The sequence below is a fragment of the Hyla sarda genome, chromosome 3 (genome assembly GCF_029499605.1).
Source record: "Hyla sarda isolate aHylSar1 chromosome 3, aHylSar1.hap1, whole genome shotgun sequence".
In the NCBI taxonomy this organism is placed as follows: domain Eukaryota; kingdom Metazoa; phylum Chordata; class Amphibia; order Anura; family Hylidae; genus Hyla; species Hyla sarda.
The window spans coordinates 269,843,046-269,864,082 of record NC_079191.1 but is presented as its reverse complement, the minus strand read 5'-3'; the positions used below and the strand labels follow the sequence as shown (position 1 = coordinate 269,864,082).

General features: G+C 43.0%; 1 protein-coding gene across 6 annotated transcripts in view; it reads left to right on the top strand.

Moving 5' to 3' along the window:
* The window catches only part of MAP3K5 (mitogen-activated protein kinase kinase kinase 5), a 329,350-nt gene that overhangs the window by 277,763 nt on the left and 30,550 nt on the right, over positions 1-21,037 (top strand). For all 6 annotated transcript variants that reach the window (XM_056566626.1, XM_056566625.1, XM_056566627.1 and 3 more), the window contains one exon: positions 8,760-8,917. In XM_056566626.1, the coding sequence (XP_056422601.1) occupies positions 8,760-8,917 (158 nt within the window). The remainder of the gene's footprint in view (positions 1-8,759; positions 8,918-21,037) is intronic.

The following is a 21,037-nucleotide window of genomic DNA, read 5'->3' as shown; positions in this document are numbered from 1 at the left end:
AGTATTGTCGGACAGCCGTTGACTGTCCAGGCATGCTGGGAGTTTTGCAACAGCTGGAGGCCCCCTGTTTGGGAATCACTGGCGTAGAATACCCCTATGTCCACCCCTATGCAATCCCTAATTTAGGCCTCAAATGCGCATGGCGCTCTCACTTTGGAGCCCTGTCGTATTTCAAGGCAACAGTTAAGGGTCACATATGGGGTATCGCCGTACTCGGGAGAAATTGGGCTTCAAATTTTGGGGGGTATTTTCTGCTTTTACCCTTTTTAAAAATGTAAAGTTTTTGGGAAAAGAAGCATTTTAGGTAAAAAATGTTTTTATTTTTTTTACATATGCAATAGTCGTGAAACGCCTGTGGGGTATTAAGGTTCACTTAACCCCTTGTTACGTTCCCCGAGGGGTCTAGTTTCCAAAATGGTATGCCATGTGAGTATTTTTTGCAGTCCTGGCACCATAGGGGCTTCCTAAATGCGGCATGCCCCCAGAGCAAAATTTGCTTTCAAAAAGCCAAATGTGACTCCTTCTCTTCTGAGACCTGTAGTGCGCCAACAGAGCACTTTTCACCCCCATATGGGGTGTTTTCTGAATCGGGAGAAATTGGGCTTCAAATTTTGGGGTGTATTTTCTGCTATTACCCTTTTTAAAAATGTAAAACTTTAGGGAAACCAAGCATTTTAGGTAAAAAAATTTTTTTTTTTTACATATGCAAAAGTCGTGAATCACCTGTGGGGTATTAAGGTTCACATTACCCCTTGTTACGTTCCCCGAGGGGTCTAGTTTCCAAAATGGTATGCCATGTGGGGTTTTTTGCAGTTCTGGCACCATAGGGGCTTCCTAAAGGTGACATGCCCCCCAAAAACCATTTGACGCTCCTTCCCTTCTGAGCCCTCTACTGCGCCCGCCGAACACTTTACATAGACATATGAAGTATGTCCTTACTCGAGAGAAATTGGGTTTCAAATACAAGTAAAAATTTTCTCCTTTTTACCCCTTGCAAAAATTCAAAAAGTGGGTCTACAAGAACAAGCGAGTGTAAAAAATGAAGATTGTGTATTTTCTCCTTCACTTTGCTGCTATTCCTGTGAAACCCGTAAAGGGTTAAAACGCTTACTGAATGTCATTTTGAATACTTTCGGGGGTGCAGTTTTTATAATGGGGTCATTTATGGGGTATTTCTAATATGAAGACCCTTCAAATCCACTTCAAACCTGAACTGGTCCCTGAAAAAAAGCGAGTTTCAAAATTTTGTGAAAAATTGGAAAATTGCTGCGGAACTTTGAAGCCCTCTGATGTCTTCCAAAAGTAAAAACTCATCAATTTTATGATGCAAATATAAAGTAGACATATTGTATATGTGAATAAAAAAAAATTATTTTGAATATCCATTTTCCTTACAAGCAGAGAGCTTCAAAGTTAGAAAAATGCAAAATTTTCAAATTTTTCATCAAATTTGGTGATTTTTCACCAAGAAAGGATGCAAGTTACCAAAAAAATTTACCACTACGTTAAAGTAGAATATGTCACGAAAAAACAATCTCTGAATCAGAATGATAACTAAAAGCATTCCAGAGTTATTAATGTTTAAAGTGACAGTGGTCAGATTTGCAAAAAATGGCCGAGTCCTTAAGGTGAAAAAGGGCTCAGTCCTTAAGGGGTTAATAGATGTACACACGCCGTCCAAAAGGGTTGAACCTTAGGACACGTCCAAAGTACATGGAAGAGTGTGCCCTTCATGCCACATCCACACCAGCATTTATCAGATACATCAGAATACATATAAGCTAGCTTATCCGGGGTATGATACCAGCGTAGAGCAGTTTTCAAGGCGGATTCCATGTGGGATGAACATTGAAAGGCCTTGTGTGTAAGAAAGGGCCCTCTCCCATGTACTCATAGAAAAGGACATATGCATTTCCCTCTCCCATACCCTTAAGAGGTACGGTTTACTATCAGCTAACCGTTGTTGCAAGGCATTGTAAAACTGTTTAAGCCCCCCTCTAGGAGAGGATAGGAGGCGGATAGCTGAGCTGTCTAAATCCTCCGAAGAAAGCTGTATGGTCTGTAGAAAATGTCTTACTTGTAAGAGTTTATAAAAATCATGTTTAGGTAAATGAAATTTAGCAGCCAGAGCGTCAAATGACATCAACGAACCCACTACCGCTATATGTCGTACATGAGAGATACCCTTAGAGCTCCATGCAGCTAAATCTATATTCGGTATGTTAGCCTGTATAAAGGATAACGGGAGATCATTTATTATAGCTTTAACTGGATTATTAGTGTGAGAGATAAAATAGTTCCAGGCAATATAAGAAGCCTTTACAAGTGGATTAATAAGAGAGGGAGGGGTAATATTCCAAAAGGGAGCCAATAATACGTCTTTCAGTGTAAAGGGGAGTACAGAGACGCTTTCTATAGCTAGCCATGGCAGGGATCGTTCGTTGCACCACCAACTCTTCATCATAGATACCAATGTAGAGATATAGTAAAAGTGTAGGTTAGGGGAGCCTAAGCCCCCGCGATTCGTAGATCTAGAAAAGATGCTAGAGGACAGCCTGGGTTTACGACCCTTCCAAATAAAAGCGGATAGTGCTCTGTGGGCCTTGGAAAAGAAGACAGATGGGAGAAGAATAGGCAGAGTGCGGAAAAGATTAAGAAATTTGGGCAACAGGAACATTTTAAAAGTGGCCACCCTCCCTACCCATGATATCTCAGCTACAGCCATACGCTCCATATCAGATGTTATAGTGACCAGTAATTTCTCATAGTTCTCAGAGTACAGTAACTTGGTGGGGTAAGATAGCTGAATGCCTAAATATTGAATGCTCTTAGAGCACCAATCAAACAGATATCTGGACTTTAAGGATGACAAGAGGGTGGGGGAGACATTGATTGGCAAGGCCTGAGTTTTTGCGTTATTCAAGTGATAGTAAGATAAGTTGCCTTAATGTTCAATGTTATCCATTACCGCTGCCAGCGATATTTCCGGATCCGCTACAGACAGAATAACATAATCTGCATAGAGTGATATGGTGTGAATGTCCCGCCCTATAGATATACCCAGTATCCTATCATCAAGCCTAATTGATTGTGCCAATGGTTCCATTGATAATATATATATCAAGGGTGACAGGGGACATCCCTGCCGGGATCCATTAGTAATGGCGAAAGAATCAGACAGTACCCCGTTGGCGAGTACCCTGGCCGTGGGTTGGGAATACAGTGACCTGATGGCTGTCATAATGCTGCCCGACAGACCCATCTGAGACAGGGCCGAGAAGGCAAACGACCAGCGGAGCCGTTCAAACGCCTTCTCAGCATCCAAGGCAAGAACTACCGCCGTCTCAGAGACACGTTCCAAATGATAAAAAATGTTCAAGAGTCTCCTAGTGTTGTCTGAACCCTGCTGCCCAGCAACGAACCCAGCCTGATCCGTGTGTACCAAAGACGGCAGAACTACCGATAAACGGTTAGCTATTAATTTTGCGAAAATTTTCATGTCTTGGTTCAATAGCGAGATAGGCCGAAAAATTTCCGACCTATCTGGGGACTTCCCTGGCTTAGGTAGAGTGGTTATAATTGCTTCCAGGTTTTCCTTAGGAAATTCACCTGACTTCATTGCTGAGCGGCAGAACCCCACCAAGTAAGGCACTAATAAGTCACTGAAAGCTTTATAATATGAAGAGGCGAACTCGTCCGGTCCCGGTGCTTTCCCTATTGGCAATGATTTAATAATCTTAGCTACTTCGGCCTCCGTGATGTCCTGGTTGAGAGTTGTAAGTTGAGTGACAGAAAGCAAGGGAAGTTGGAGCCGGGAAAGATAGGAGTGTATAGAGGAAGTGAGATCAGAGGGAGTCGGGATGGTATCCTTCAGGTTGTACAAATGGGAATAAAAGGCCCCAAAGCCATTCGCTATATCAGAGGGAGTGTATAATTTTTCATTTGTGGTAGGGTAAAGCAAAAAGGGGATTCTAGATTTTGCTTGTCTCTGTTTTAGGCGGCTAGCAAGCAATTTACCTGCTTTGTTATCCTGAGAGTAATATCTAGCCCCCAATTTCCGATGCGATTTTTCATAAGACGCCAAAAGAAGACATTTCAAATCGCGTCTCAAAGCAGATACTGTTTCAAGGTTAAGAGGCGAGGGATGCTGTTGGTTAACTAATTCCGCGCATTTTAATTGGCTAAGGATATCATTCACTTTCTGTTCCCTCTGCTTTTTCAATATAGACCCATATTTGATGCAAGAGCCCCTTATAACCGCCTTGTGACAGTTCCATAATAGTATGGAATCCGTCACTGAGAGCTTATTCCTCTGGAAGTAGTCTGTGATGTCCTTCCGTAAATAGTCTGCAAATTGCGGATGAGACCACAGATAGGGGTTGTTGCGCCAAGCATAGGACTTGGGGGGGGTATACACTATCTTTTATTTGTAATGTAATGGCCGCATGATCCGGCCATTTTATAGTAGTAATTTCTGAGTGTAGGGAATGTTCAATAAGGTTTCTATCTACAAGGAAGAGGTCAATTCGAGAGTACGTGTTATACACTCCTGACAAAAAGGTGAATGATCTATCTGTAGCATGGTGAATCCTCCAAATGTCATAAAGATCCTTAGAGACTAGAAAAGAGGAAAGAGAATTTGCAAGAAAACGAGAAGACGTAGAATCTAGAGAGGGGTCTGAGACAGTGTTAAAGTCCCCACAGAGCACTAAAGAACCCCAGGCCATCCTACCAACCACTCCCATCAGTCGGTTCAAAAAGCGAAGTTGCCCCTGATTAGGTGCATACAGAGAGACTAAGGTTAATTTGGTGGCATTAATGGTGCAACGAAGAATCCTGTACCTTCCGTATGGGTCAGCCACGACATCATGAAGTGTAAATGCCACTGTATTTTTGATCGCAATCATTACTCCTCTAGCTTTGGAGCTGTGATGAGAATGAAAAACATGTGAGAAAGCTGGATGGTGCACACGAAAGGCATCTCTGACGAGCAGATGCGTCTCCTGGACACACAATATATCACATTTGAGCAATTGTGCTTCCTTCCATAAGTGTTTTCCCACATAGACCAGTATATGGTGGGTCACTCAATTAATTCACCTATAGATCACCTTAGTGATCCAGCAAAAAAACCTTTTTCCCATATACCATTAAAAAGTGCTTTATTGTCAATGGCACATCAATTGTGAATTAAAATATTAGTGCACATCAAACCCCCAGTCTGATCAAGATATTCAGCGCGCCTTGCTGGCCACACAGTATTAAGCCTCATGCACTGCAGTTGCTATGTGGCTATCGCTGGAGAGATGTGTCACTATGGTTAAAACACTACACCTCAGCCCCCCCTCAACATGTTTCACTGCATCCGCAGCTTTGTCAAGAGGTAAATAGTGCCCTGTTTACCTCTTGACAAAGTTGCGGATGCAGTGAAACATGTTGAGGGGGGGCTGAGGTGTAGTGTTTTAACCGTAGTGACACTTCTCTCCAGCGATGGCCACATAGCAACTGCAGTGCATGAGGCTTAATACTGTGTGGCCAGCAAGGCACGCTGAATATCTTGATCAGACTGGGGGTTTGATGTGCACTAATATTTTACTTCACAATTGATGTGCCATTGACAATAAAGCACTTTTTAATGGTATATGGGAAAAAGGGTTTTTTGCTGGATCACTAAGGTGATCTATAGGTGAATTTCCTTCCATAAGTATGTACGTCTATGTGGTGCATTTAAACCGTTCACATTTAGACTTGCAATAGTTATAGCCATAATAATAAGTCAATCCAATACGCAATATACCATAGCAAATAACGAATATCGGAAAGGCAAGGCGCATCTCCCAGCCAGCATGCGCCCGCCCTAATGACACAGAGTACTTCTAGTAGATCATCTATGATAGTAGCACCACTGTTTAAATAACATGTAACTATAAAACAGTATACTAAGAACATAAGAAAAAACAAATAGGATAGCTTGCCGAAGCCACAGCCATCCGACAGATCGTGGGGGTTAGAGTCCACACTGTAACCGAGCACCCTGATCACAACACAGGAGCCCACATTCCAACTGGGTTAGTGGACATCACATCAGACCTCAGGTTGTAGACCAGTCCTTCATGTGAGTTGGAGGCTTGGAAGATTTTAGAAAGTCAGACGGGTATACTGGAGCCAGTCCCCAAGATTTCAACAGGTCTTCGCCTTCTGGTAGGCTACGCACTACATGTAGAGTTCTCATGTCTAATTAGCAGGCGCACTGGGAATCCCCATCTATACATAACCTTTGCATTGCGTAGAGTAGTGGTCACCGGGAGTAACGCTCTACGGGCTTGTAGGGTTGCTGCAGAAAGGTCTGCATAAACAGCGATTTTTTGATAGGGTGCCGGCAGGCCATCATGGCGGCGAGTATATTCCATAAACCGTTCCTTAATATGGAAAAAATGAATTCTCGCCAGGACATCTCTGGGGATGGAATCGTCCAGGTGCCTAGGTCTTGGGACCCTGTGAGCCCTGTCTATGTGGAGTTCTTGTGCTGTACAATCAGGCAAGACCAACTGCAAAATTGAATGGACATAGTCCGAAATATTAGCTGGTGCAACTGTTTCTGGAATGCCGCGCAATTTCACATTGTTGCGTCGGCTACGATCTTCAAGGTCAGCAACTTTAAGTTTAAGCGTTGTAACTCCATCCTCCAGCCCATCTCTTAGATCTATAAGGGCATTATGCGAATCTGCAAATTCCTCAAACTTTTGCTCAATGTGATCCACTCTATTCCCAATGTCCAGCACAGAGGCTTTTATAGGGGCAATCAGCCTATGAATATCCTGCTGGAAAGAGGTACGCAGCAGCAGCAGCATATCTTTAAGAGTGGTGTCAGTAAGAGATTGATTATTAACCGGGATTGAGGCCAGGGGATCTGCAATATCAATTTCCCCTTGTGTGTCAGTGTCCCAAGCTCCTACCTCTCTCCTTTCGCCTGTTTCCTCCAATCTAGGACGCTGCTTTGCTGGGCTCTGAGAAGGGGAGCTTGCACGTAGAGAGGCTGGAGATCCCACCGAGGCCCGCCGCTCACTATTTCCAGCTGCGCCATTCCTGTTGGTTTCGCCGCGCTCCGTTGCCGCCTGCGGTGGAGACAGGGTAGAAGCATGCAGAGCTGAGTCCGAGGTGGATCTCCGGTTCAACAGCGGGGACCTTCCGGTGCCTTGCGCTTGAGAGCGCGAGGATCGTGCAGCCGTCTGTGAGGTGAGCAGGCCGCCGGCGCCATCTTGCTCCGCCGCCGCTCGCGGCACAAAGTGAAATTTAGCCAGGTTACCGACCTTGATAGGCTTTCGTCTCCTCGCCGGCATGATGAGGAGGAATTAGAGTATCTTTTCAGAGAGGTCTGAGCGATATGTCGCTGTGGAATAGTCGCTATGGCAGGCTGTAACACGGAGCTCTCCTAGTATGCGACCATGCGCTTCGGCTGCCAGGCCACGCCCCCGCCGCCGCCTTCTTTTAACATCCGATACGTGCAGGAACTGCATGCTCGCTGCGACCAGTGACAAAGCCAAATAGCAGCAGGGAATCGGAGCAATAGTCAAACCACTATTTATGCTATTTCTTAACATATATGTATGGTGTCAATGCAGCCTTGGGCTGGGTTTAAAACACTGGGTTACAAAGCTCCCAGTGTTTACATTAAATAAAAGACTGTGATGGATGTCTAAAGGTTACGTGACGTCACATACTCATTGATATTGGGTTTGTTTCACAGATACATTTAGCGCTTTCTTAAGACATATCTATTAATCGAATGTAATTGTAGCCTATTTATAATCCATACAATGGTTAGGCATACATTAGAAGCATTTATCACCTACGGCCTATAATGGCATCCATTTGACACGTATAATATGGAAAGCTATTGACAGGCTTATGACGTATCCATTAAATAGACCAATATAGGATCTATTTTAAGCACTTATTTAAGTGCTCTGGTTTTCCAGAGCGCAAAGCCATCACATTTTATGTAAAATAGAGAGTTGGTCAGGTTTTTTGGACTTTTGATGGCCAATTCTGGTGCAAGAAGCGTGCAACACGATAAAAAAAAATCAGTTGTGATCACATTAGTAAATGACCCTCAATATGCTGTGTGTAATGCAGACCCTAATATTCAAAAGCCTAAAATATTAAGAATTCAGTTTTTTCTGTACTGCGATGTGTACCTAATGGTATCCACACATCTGGAATGCAGATTATATAAGAATCCTTCACTATTTTACCACTAATCAACACATTTTTGGCCCTGATTAAATAATACAATTCCTTCAATTCTAAACCTCAGTCCATGAGTTTATTATCTTATTCAAATTAAGCAGTATTTGTTTTTGGCTTAGAATCTTTATATTCAACATAAACCATTCCTTTCATTCACCATGACCCTGATTTACTATTGTGAACCTGACCTGCTTTTGTCGGGTTGCGTGCCAAAAATTTGTGGCATTGCACCAAAATAAACCTACAACTCTGAAAAGGGGGTGTGGCCAGTCGAAAAAGAGGCCTGTTCTCACAAGCTAACCTATTTACCATTGAATTCACACAAAATTCTATGATTAAATGGCTGGAAATTTCCACCAAGAAAAAGGTGATCAGAAGTTTCCAGAGCTGTGTGTCGTAATCGTAAATAAAGTGGAATAATGCCAGTATGAAACAACATTCCACACTAATATAAATCCAGCACTCTTAAATCGGGGCCTATGTGTAATTTGATCAATTTTGCTTTTCAGGCACTCTTCAGTACATGGCTCCAGAAATAATAGATAAAGGCCCAAGGGGATATGGGAAGCCTGCAGACATTTGGTCCTTGGGCTGCACAGTAATAGAAATGGCTACAGGGAAGCCTCCTTTTTATGAACTTGGAGAACCACAAGCCGCCATGTTTAAAGTAAGTGTCATTTATATTGTATAAATATAACTTATATTGTATACAAAATGTTAAAGATGTCCAAAACTTCTTTATAAGGGCTCGTTCACATGGCCGTCGGTCTCCGTTATTTCATGCCCATTCTCAAATCCGTTCAAGCCTTTTGCAAATGGTTGTAAATGTATCCCATTAATGTCAATGGGATTGTTTTACAATCCGTTGTCATCCGTCTGCAATCCGTTGTATTCCGTTTTTTGTGGGTTTTTTTTACAGAAAAAGACTGTGCATGCAGTAATTTATTTCCCTTCAAAAGAAACGGAAGAGAAACGGATATAATAAAGTTAACATTGAAGTCAATGGAAAACAGATGAGCCTTTAATGTAATCTGTTTGCATCCATTTTTTCCATTCCGTTTTTGATCAGTTATTACTTGTGAGCATGCTCAGAACAGTGTGAGCAACCAGGAAGTAGCCAGACAAAAATAAAAACAGACAATAAAGGATACAAAGGGGTGAAAAACTGATGCAAAAGGATGCCACTTAAATGGCATCCCTTTGCACACGTTTGTTAGTACAGTCCATTTAGCAGCAATAACGGGAGAAAAGCAGGACATGAGAGAATGGGCATGTGGACCTAGCCTAAACAAATTTTTATTATATTTTAAGGCTGGTTTCACCCCGCAATACATTGGTGGTAAACATCAGGATGCCAACCTGTTTTAGGAAATGCATGGGAACGTTTCAAAAGACCAAACGTATTCTACTAGTGCATGTATTAAGCTTATTTATTTAAAGGGGCATTCCAAATTTTTTTGTGAAGCAAGGGCAGGAGCTGCAGACTCTTTATCTCACATCACAGAAAAAAAAAACATTAAAGGGGTAAAAAAAAAAAAAAATCAACTGCTGCCAGAAGGTTAAACAGATTTGTAAATTACTTCTATTTAAGAATCTTAATCCTTCCAGTATTCATCAGCTGCTGTATGCTCCAGTGGAAGTTCTTTTCTTTTTGTGCTCACAGTGCTCAGTGTCAGGAACTGTCCAAAGCAGTATGAGGTTGGATTAGGGACTTGTTCATGCTCTGGACAGTTCCTGACATGGACCGAGGTGTCAGCAGAGAGCACTCTGGTCAGACAGAAAAGACATTTAAAAAAAAGAACTTCCTCTGGAGCATACAGAAGCTAAGTACTGGAAGGGTTAAACTTTTTAAATAGATTTTAAAATGAACTTTTTTTAATTTACAAATCTGTTTAACTTTCTGGCACCAGTTGATTTGAAAAAAAAAATTTAATAATTCTATTTCCACCTGAATACCCCTTAATCTCTTAAGGACCAGGCCCATTTTAACCTTAAGGACCAGGCCAATTTTATTTTTGCGTTTTCGCTTTTTCCTCCTCGCCTTCTAAAATCCATAACTCTTATATTTACATCTACAGACCCATATAAGGGCTTGTTTTTTGCGTGACCAATTGTACTTTGTAATTAAACCTCTCATTTTACCATAAAATGTACGGCGAACCCAAAATATTATTTTTTTTAGGGAGGAAATTTAAATGAAAACCAAAATTTTGCACATTTTGGAGGGTTTTGTTTTCACACTGTACACTTTACGGTAAAAATAGCATGTCGTCTTTATTCTGTGGGTCATTATGATTAAAATGAATAGGTATATATACGGTAATAAATTATATAAAACCAGTCCTCAAGGATAGTGAAATAGAGATAAAAACAAGATAAAATGAGCGAGAAAGGTGATGTGGAACCAAATAAATGTAAAATTTTTAAGTTATAAAATAGATACTGAATTAATAATCATAGTAAATGGAAGTAAATGAATAATATAATGATTATAAAAGACCTGAAACAAGGATAATGCAGTAAAATAATACAATATAACATTTATTCACAAGATAATAACTTACATCTGGGCAGGGCCCTTGCACCAGATGTTAATAAGATATTGATATTAAAAATAGATGAAATATTAAATAGTCATTTATAAAGGAACCACCTAAAATAAGGCAAAACAATTTGGAAATGTCCAAAAATAAAATGGTCTGGTAATATAGTTCAGAAATAAAGTGGTCCGGTAATGCAGTTCATGAAATTATATAATGGAGCAGTTCAGGGAGCGATATGCAGATAATGTAGGTTTGATAATACAGTGGTCCCTCAACATACGATGGTAATTCGTTCCAAACGAGCCATCGTTTGTCGAATCCATCGTATGTTGAGGGATTCATGCAATGTAAAGTATAGGAAGCTGTACTCATCTTTCCCCGCCGCTCGAGATGGTGTCCCAGCCGCTCCCGATGGTGACCCCGACCTCCGCTGGGCTCTCCGCTGTCTTCTCCGGTCCTCTGCTGTCTTCTCTGGTCCTCTTCTGTCTTCCGCAAGGCCTTTCTGGGCCTGCGTAGCGATGTCATTACGCCGCTGCGTACGCCATTCCTATTGGATGACGTGCGCAGCAGCGTATTGACGTCATCGGAGAGGGCCGAGAAGACACAGGAAGACCAGCGCTGGACCCGGAGGGCACCCCGGAGCATCGTGGAGGGGTAAGTAATACTTACCGCACCACACGGGGAACATTAAGCTGCTATCCGGCAGCAGCTTAAGCATTTGGCGCTGACGGATAGCACTTAATGTGATGGCCCCGACATAAAAAAGCATCGTATGATGCCATCGTATGTCAATTTCATCATGTTTCGGGGCCTTCGTAGGTCGGGGGGTCACTGTATTAGGTAGTACCTGTTTGCCGATTTGAGTGGTATCACTTACTGGTGAAGTGCAGCCGGCATCCTCAGGAGTAGCAGTCTCGTGGTGAGGGTTTCTGTCGGTGCTGGCACGGCGTGGTGGCCGGCCTTTGTGATCTATGGTGATCCCAGTAAAGTGGATTGGATGGGTCCGGCAGAGACAGGTTGGCACGGGATAGCGTCCGGCCACAAGTGGAGTATCGTGCATGAATAGGTGATCGCTGACCCTAGCGTCCTCGCGTCCTAAGGAGAGAGGATCGTGCGTGTGGTCCACAGAGGTCCCAGAATAAGGGGTCTGCAGTGCTGCCAAAGCTGAGGCGGGCTTTAAAAGTAGTATAAGGTGGTTGCTGTAGGTAATGGTTATAAGACCAAGGCTATATGCGTTTCAAGATGACTGTCTTATTCTTCAGTAGCCATAGATAATGAATAATGGTTATTCATTATCTATGGCTGACAGTCGTCTTGAAACGCGTATAGCCTTGGTCTTATACCCATTACCTACGGCAACAACCTTATACTACTTTTAAAGCCCACCTCGGCGTTGGCAGCGCTGCAGACCCCTTATTCTGGGACCTCTGTGGATGACACGAGGACGCCAGGGTCAGCGATCACCTCTTCATCCACGATACTCCACTTGTGGCCGGACGCTATCCCGTGCCAACCTGTTTCTGCCGGACCCATCCCATCCACTTTACTGGGATCACCATCGATCACAAAGGCCGGCCACCACGCCATGCCAGCACCAACAGTAACCCTCACCGTGAGACTGCTACTAGAGATGAGCGAACTTACAGTAAATTAGATTCGTCACGAACTTCTCGGCTCGGCAGTTGATAACTTATCCTGCATAAATTAGTTCAGCTTTCAGGTGCTCCCGTGGGCTGGAAAAGGTGGATACAGTCCTAGGAGTCTCTTTTCTAGGACTGTATCCACCTTTTCCAGCCCACCGGAGCACCTGAAAACTGAACTAATTTATGCAGGATAAGTCATCAACTGCCGAGCCGAGAAGTTCGTGATGAATCGAATTTACTGTAAGTTCGCTATTCTCTAACTGCTACTCCTGAGGATGCCGGCTGCACTTCGCCAGTAAGTGATACCACTCAAATCGGCAAACAGGTACTACCTAATATTATCAAACCTACATTATCTGCATATCGCTCCCTGAACTGCTCCATTATATAATTTCATGAACTGCATTACCGGACCACTTTATTTCTGAACTATATTACCGGACCATTTTATTTTTGGACATTTCCAAATTTTTTTGCCTTATTTTAGGTGGTTGCTTTATAAATGACTTTTTAATATTTCATCTACCGTATATACTCGAGTATAAGCCGAGTTTTTCAGCACGATTTTTCGTGCTGAAAACACCCCCCTCGGCTTATACTCGAGTGAACTCCCCCACCCGCAGTGGTCTTCAACCTGCGGACCTCCAGAGGTTTCAAAACTACAACTCCCAGCAAGCCCGGGCAGCCATCGGCTGTCCGGGCTTGCTGGGAGTTGTAGTTTTGAAACCTCCGGAGGTCCGCAGGTTGAAGACCACTGCGGCCTTCGACATCATCCAGCCCCCTCTCACCCCCTTTTAGTTCTGTACAGTACTCACCTCCGCTCGGCGCTGGTCCGGTCCTGCAGGACTGTCCAGTGAGGAGGTGGGATAGTGGTTCCGGGCTGCTATCTTCACCGGGGAGGCCTCTTCTAAGCGCTTCGGGCCCGGCCTCAGAATAGTCACGTTGCCTTGACAACGACGCAGAGGTGCGTTCATTGCCAACGTACTTCTGCGTCATTGTCAAGGCAACGCCTCTATTCCGGGCCGGAAGCGCGGAGAAGAGGCGCCCCCGGTGAAGATAGCAGCCCGGAACCACTATCCCACCGGACCACCTCCTCTCCGGACAGCCCTGCAGGACCGGACCAGCGCCGAGCGGAGGTGAGAACTAAAGGGGGTGAGAGGGGGCTGGATGATGTCGAAGGCCGCAGTGGTCTTCAACCTACGGACCTCCGGAGGTTTCAAAACTACAACTCCCAGCAAGCCCGGACAGCCGATGGCTGCCCAGGCTTGCTGGGAGTTGTAGTTTTGAAACCTCTGGAGGTCCGCAGGTTGAAGACCACTGAGGGCGAATGATGAGAAGAGGATGATGAAGGGGGGATGTGTGGGATGATGACAAGGGGATGATGAAGGGGGGGATGTGTGGGATGATAAGGGGATGATGAAGGGGGATGTGTGGGATGATAAGGGGATGATGACAAGGGGATGATGAAGGGGGGGATGTGTTGGATGATAAGGGGATGATGAAGGGGGGATGTGTGGGATGATGACAAGGGGATGATGAAGGGGGGATGTGTGGGATGATGACAAGTGGATGATGATGAGGATGTTAATGACGGGTCTGGATGATGACGGGGGGATGATGTATTTCCCACCCTAGGCTTATACTCGAGTCAATAACTTTTCCTGGGATTTTGGGTTGAAATTAGGGGTCTCGGCTTATACTCGGGTCGGCTTATACTCGAGTATATACGGTATTTTAATATCAATATCTTATCAACATCTGGTGCAAGGGCCCTGCCCAGATGTAAGTTATCTTGTGAATAAATGTTAAATTGTATTATTTTACTGCATTATCCTTGATTCAGGTCTTTTATCATTAGATTATTCATTTACTTCCATTTACTATCCTTATTAATTCAGTATCTATTTTATAACTTTTTGGTTTTACATTTATTTGGTTCCACATCACCTTTTTCTCGCTCATTTTATCTCATTTTTATCTCTTTACTAGCGGAGTACCCGGCGTTGCCACGCGTTGCCCGTTTTTTTTTCCTAATCTTTGTTGGGGAGGAAAATAAACAGAGGAAGCTTTTGACTTCATATCCCATCCTCATATATTGTTGTCATATCCCAACTCCATATCCCGTCCCCATATCCCGTCCCCATATCCCGTCCCCATATCCCGTCCCCATATCCCGTCCCCATATCCCGTCCCTTGTGGCTTAAGGTACTGGAAGTCCCATATACTTGCATGGGACTTGAAACAAAAAAAAACTTTTTATATAAGGGTGTAGGTAAGGGTTAATGTAACTATCATATATTATATCATATATTATCATATGTGTACCAGGTATTATTGAAATATCTCCAGCCGTACGGAAGTTATGTGGGAACATAAATTTCCCATTGATTTGCATGGGACTTTAAACAAAAACCTCAACCCTCACAAATGGGGGTAGTTAAGGGTTAAATTTAACTATCCTATATTTTAAGTGGACATATAAGTAACATTGACTTGTATGGAACTTTAAACATAAACCCCGCCCCTGGCAAATGGGGGTGAGTATGGGTTAAATCACCTATCCTATGTTTGTTGTTGACATATAAGTAACATGTGGCCAAGTTTCATGTTAATATCTTTAGCCGTTTGGATGTGATGCTGGAACATACACACATACATACACACATACATACGCACATACATACATACGTTGAGTTTTATAGATATAGATTTCACTATCCTTGAGGACTGGTTTTATATAATTTATCATGTATACCTATTCACTTTACTAGGTCTTTTTTGAGATTTAGACCATTCCAGTTAACCTCGGAATAGTATACCCCAGTGAGCTACACGTACCCTTTTTCTTCTCCAATGATTAAAATTAGGGATGTCCCGATACCATTTTTTAAGACAGAGTACGAGTACCGATACTTTAATTCTAGTACTCGCCGATACCAAGTACGAGTACTTATATTTTAAAGGGAATCTGACAGTAGGGTGACGCGGTTTCTGGCGCTGTTTACCGTATGATATGTGGGTCCTAATTGTGTACAATGGAGGCGGCTGCTGTAGTATGAGACAAGATTTCTCTCTTCTCCATTGGACAGAACACCCCCCCCCCCCGTTTAAACAGCAGCAGGGCCCCCCGGTAGACATTAGTAGAAGCCCCCCTCCTTGCAGGCAGCTCACCTCCTCTGTCAGGTGCTGCCGCTCCACTGTCCCGTTCTTCCATCCTTCGGGCTGCATCATGTCACTCCGCTTCCTCCGTAGCGTTACGCCGGGCGCAAGGGGAGGAGGCGGAGTGACGTATATGTCACATGCGCCTCCATAGGACAACATGATGTGGACCGGAGGACTGAAGAACGGGACAGTGGAGCGGCAGCAGGTATCGGGCATGGTATCGGAGACATTAAACGAGTCCGATACCATGCAAATAGCTATATCGGCCCCATACCGATACCAGTATTGGTATCGGGACATCCCTAATTAAAATGATACCTATTGATAGATACTTTTATATTTTTGTACCGCTTAAAAAAAATCTAAAACTTTTTGTGCAAAATCATTAATCTAAAATCGCCCTATTTTGACCACCTATATCTTTTTAATTTTTCCATATATAGGGCGGTATGAGGGCTCATTTGTTGCGCCGTCATCCGTACTTATCGATACGACATTTGCATATATAATACTTTTAGAAAAAAAAAATATTAATTTTTTTGGAAAAAAATGTGACTAAAAAGCAGCATTTTAGGACTTTAGTTTTTAGATTAACGCCGTTCACCATACAGGATCATTAACATTATATTTTGTTAGTTTGGACATGTTCGCACGCGTAGATACCAAATAGGTTTATTAAAAAAAATAATAATAATCTGCTTATGGGGGGTAAAATGGGGAATACTGACAATTTTCATTTTTATTGGGGGAGGGGATTTTTCACGTTTATTTTTACATTTTGTCCTCTATACATAGGACATTGCACTTATCAGTATTATCGGCTATCTTCTGCTCTGGTCTACTCAATCTCAGACCAGATCAGGAGACGCCAGGAGATGGACGGAGGCATTACAGATGATCGGATCCCTGCGGCAGCGCTGCTGCCGATCCGATCATCTATTTCAACATGTGCACTGCCGCAAATGCTGTGATCTCTACTGATCACGGCATCTGAGGGGTTAATGGCGGACATCCGCGATGTCGGCCATTACCAGCGGGTCCCTGGCTTTTCCTAGAAACTGGAACCTGCCGTGTATGACGCGAGCACCGCTCCGATGCTCGCGGTCATAAACAGGATGTAAATGTGCGTCCTGGTGCGCTAAGTACCGCCGCACTAGGACGTACATTTAGGTCCGTGGTCGTTAAGGGGTTAAATAAATCTTGTATAATGATCTCTAATATCAAAAACTAACAGGTTGTTAGTATACATTTTTGATCAAAAAGTACAGGCCCACTCGCCACGTCAAGGCCACCTATTTAGAGTGGGTCCCTAATGTCCCTAGCATAAAATGGCGTAGCACTGGGTGGCGACCACCACCGCCGTGACACCAGTTCCCACGGGGGGGAAACGACCCACTGGCAGAGCGGCCCCAATGCCACTCTAACCAGTCTATGGGTCGCACCTCCCCGCAGACACGGCGCCACGGCAGCAACGAACGCCGCACAGCACCACACCAGTGTGAACAAGGTGTAATAGCTCACTTACCATGCTCTCCCAGTCAGACTGGGAGGCTGCTAGGAAAGAAATGGCCCTTGTGTAGCTAATTACTACTTATATAGGGTTGGGTGCCATGTCTGCGGGGAGGTGCGACCCATGGACTGGTTTGAGTGGCATTGGGGCCGCTCTGCCAGTGGGTCGTTTCCCCCCCGTGGGCACTGGTGTCGCGGCGGTGGTGGTCGCCACCCGGTGCTACGCCATTTTATGCTAGGGACCCACTCTAAATAGGTGGCCTTGACGTGTCGAGTGGGCTTGTACTTTTTGATCAAAAATGTATACTAACAACCTGTTAGTTTTTGATATTATGCTGAGAAGCAATTAGATCATTATACAAGATTGTAGATGTGCACTAGGTCTGTTTTCTACCCGAATCCATTCTGTCCATTAAACTCAGCTGACCTGCTGTGAGACTGCACAGAAGATGTCTGCATAACTTTTTATAACTTCCAAGAACCAAACCATTTTTCCCATTTACTCTTTTCCAATTTTTTTCATTGACATAGTCATGAGGTAACATTAAAGGGGTATTCCAGGCAAAACCTTTTTTTATATATATCAACTGGCTCCGGAAAGTTAAACAGATTTGTAAATGACTTCTATTAAAAAATCTTAATCCTTCCAATAGTTATTAGCTTCTGAAATTTTCTGTCTAACTGCTCAATGATGATGTCACGTCCCGGGAGTTGTGCATGATGGGAGAATATCCCCATAGGAACTGCACAGCTCTCGGGACGTGAGTCATCAGAGAGCAGTTAGATAGAAAACAACAACTCAACTTCAGAAGCTAATAACTTGGAAGGATTAAGATTTTTTAATAGAAGTCATTTACAAATTTGTTTAACTTTCCGGAGCCAGTTGATATATAAAAAAATAAAGTTTTGGCCTGGAATACCCCTTTAAGTGATATCCTTTAATGTACCATATTATATATTGATAAATGTTATGGAAAAAATTTGGTAATAAAAAAGGGATTCTTAAAATGTCATGTAAAGTTTATACTGCATGTCAGTATGAATACACTGATGCCAAATATAAATGGTTGTGTTTTACTACTTTGAAACAAACAACAACAAAAAACACCTTTGCTTCTTTGTTTCAGGTAGAGTGACCTTAATACAATAATTCTCACTTCTTGTGAGCTGTTTACCAACTACCTATTCTACTTGTATTGAAAGCAAATGAGTTGTGTATTACGGTACTTTATTAGCCAGTTATTGGTTTTCACAGTGCAGCCCTGTACCATGTGACTGATTCTAAGAGTATCTTACAATCTGTATGTATGCATCAGAACTCCCTTTTTTTACTTATACCAGTAAAAAAATGAATAAAGAAAATCACTTCCACTGCACACATCAGTCACATAGTAAAGGCAAGACCAGCGCGAAGCCAATAAAGGTACAGGGCTGACTTTACTACAATGTACATCATAGAGGTGGCTATGTTTTTGTTTACATTTTTTGCCTTATATTTTAGTTTCACTAGGGGACTTAAACCAAAAAAAAAGTATTGCAGTGTATTAAGACATTAGGAAATTATATATATATATATATATATATATATATATATATATATATATATATATATATATATATATAATATTATAATTTATTTTTTTATTTTTTTGCAATCTGTCTGATTGCTTCATTCTTTTAGGGTAGGGTCACATATAACGCATCCGCAGCATATTTCAAACTGCAAGAAATCAGCTTTCCAGCAGGGAATACACTGTGAATTCTACTATGAGCAGACCCACAGGTCTTCCCAGTCACAGCCTTTTGTGTGCAGTAATGTTTGGAGGTGGGACCGTATGTCAGTCATGCCTACACATTGGACTTGCCTCCAAACCTTACTCTACACACAGGACTGCGGTTGGGTAGACCTGTGTGTCTGCTCCTGCCTGTGTAACAACTCAGATGGTGCAGTCAATAGTGCTCGCACAGTCACCCAGTTAGACATGCTGCAAACCCATTATGGGGTTCCAACATGTATTTGTGGCTGTTGCGGGCTAATGGAGGCCCCAGGTCTGTCATCTTAGTACTTCTATCAAGCCCTGTCATAGGAAAGGCTTACAGCATTCCAGTATGGCAAACATTTTCACAATAAAAGACCATTCATACTCCTTGCCCCGATCAACTACAGCTGTCATTGCAATAGCTCCTGGTCCCTGCCTTATATGTGTTGATACTGCAATTAATGCCCACCCAGTCACTGGCTGTAACAGTGAGCCAGTGATTGGCTAACAGGCATTTTGTGCAGGGTCAACACATCAGAGGAAGTTTGGGTCAACGGACTGGGAGCCATCGGAATAGTTTAACACCCGTTGATTGTGAAAAATTTTGCCACACTGGAATAACCCTTTTAAAGGGGTACTCCACGCCTAGACATCTTATCCCCTATCTTAAGGGGATCTCTTGGACCCCCGTGATCTCGGCCTGGCACTGTGGTTCACTTGTTTCCTTGTTCGTGACGCCACGCCCCCTCCATTCATGTCTATGGGAGGGTGCATGACGGCTAGTACATAGCAGTCACGCCTCCTCCCATAGACCTGAATGCAGGGGGTGTGACTGCTGTGATAGCCAGTCATGTGGCATGGAGGGGAGTTAGTTCCATGCATAGAATGACTGGGGTGCCACATCGGAGATCCTCATATCATAATAGGAGTACTACGGTGACAGATCTGAGGGCCTTTATGGGGCATCTGTTAGATCATGTTTGCATCCAATGATCATGTTGCAGCAGGGCTGATTGACAGCGAAGTGATATGGACCACAGTATCTGAATGATAAAATTGGCTTAGATCAGTATTATCTTGACTATCTTGCCATCTATCCTCGATGGTGTAACGGTTTCTGAGCCTGCTCTATGACTCCATGAAATCTACAAACAGCTGACAATAATACAAAAATGCAAAATTAATAATGACCACTACATGTATCCCCTGCCACTCCCATGCTGACACCTGTCTGGTTCCCCCCTGTTTGTTTGTTTGTTCTTCTGGGTTTCAGCGATGAATTGAAGTCTCTGCATGTGACTGACTGCAGCCCCTCTGGCTAAAGGGGGTGACATGTTACATAGAAACACAGAATGTGTTGGCAGATAAGAACCATTTGGCCCATCTAGTCTGCCCAATAATCTGAATCCTATCAATAGTCCCTGGCCCTATCTTCATGAAGGATAGCCTTATGCTTATCCCATGCATGCTTAAACTCCTTCATTGTATTTGTAGGTACCACTTCTACAGGAAGGCTATTCCATGCATCCACTACTCTCTCAGAAATGTAATCCTTCTTAAAGGGGTACTCCGGTGGAAAACTTTTTTTTTTATTTTTTTTTTATCAACTGGTGCCAGAAAGTTAAACAGATTTGTAAATTACTTCTATAAAAAAAATCTTAATCCTTCCAGTACTTATTAGCTGCTGAATACTACAGAGGAAATTATTTTCTTTTTGGAACACAGTGCTCTCTGCTGACATCATGACCACAGTGCTCTCTGCTGACATCTCTGTCCAGTGCATAAACTTATAGGATAGTGTCCGGTGTACACTAATTACGGGCGTACTGGCCCTTTAAAATTTTTGAGCTCTGGCTCAAAAGGGACGGTGCCGCGCGCGCCGGAGCTGAGACAGAGCGGAGGCAGCAGGAATGACTGGCGGCCGGAGCGCGGGACATGGAAAAAAAATTGCCATTTTGTAACTTTTGGGGGCTTCTGTTTCTACGCAGTGCATTTTTCGGTACAAATTACATCTTATCTTTATTCTGTAGGTCCATACAGTTAAAATGATAACCTACTTATATAGGTTTGATTTTATTTTACTTCTAAAAAAAAAAAAAAAAAATCATAACTACATGCAGGAATGTATATGTTTAAAATTGTCATCTTCTGACCCCTATAACTTTATTTT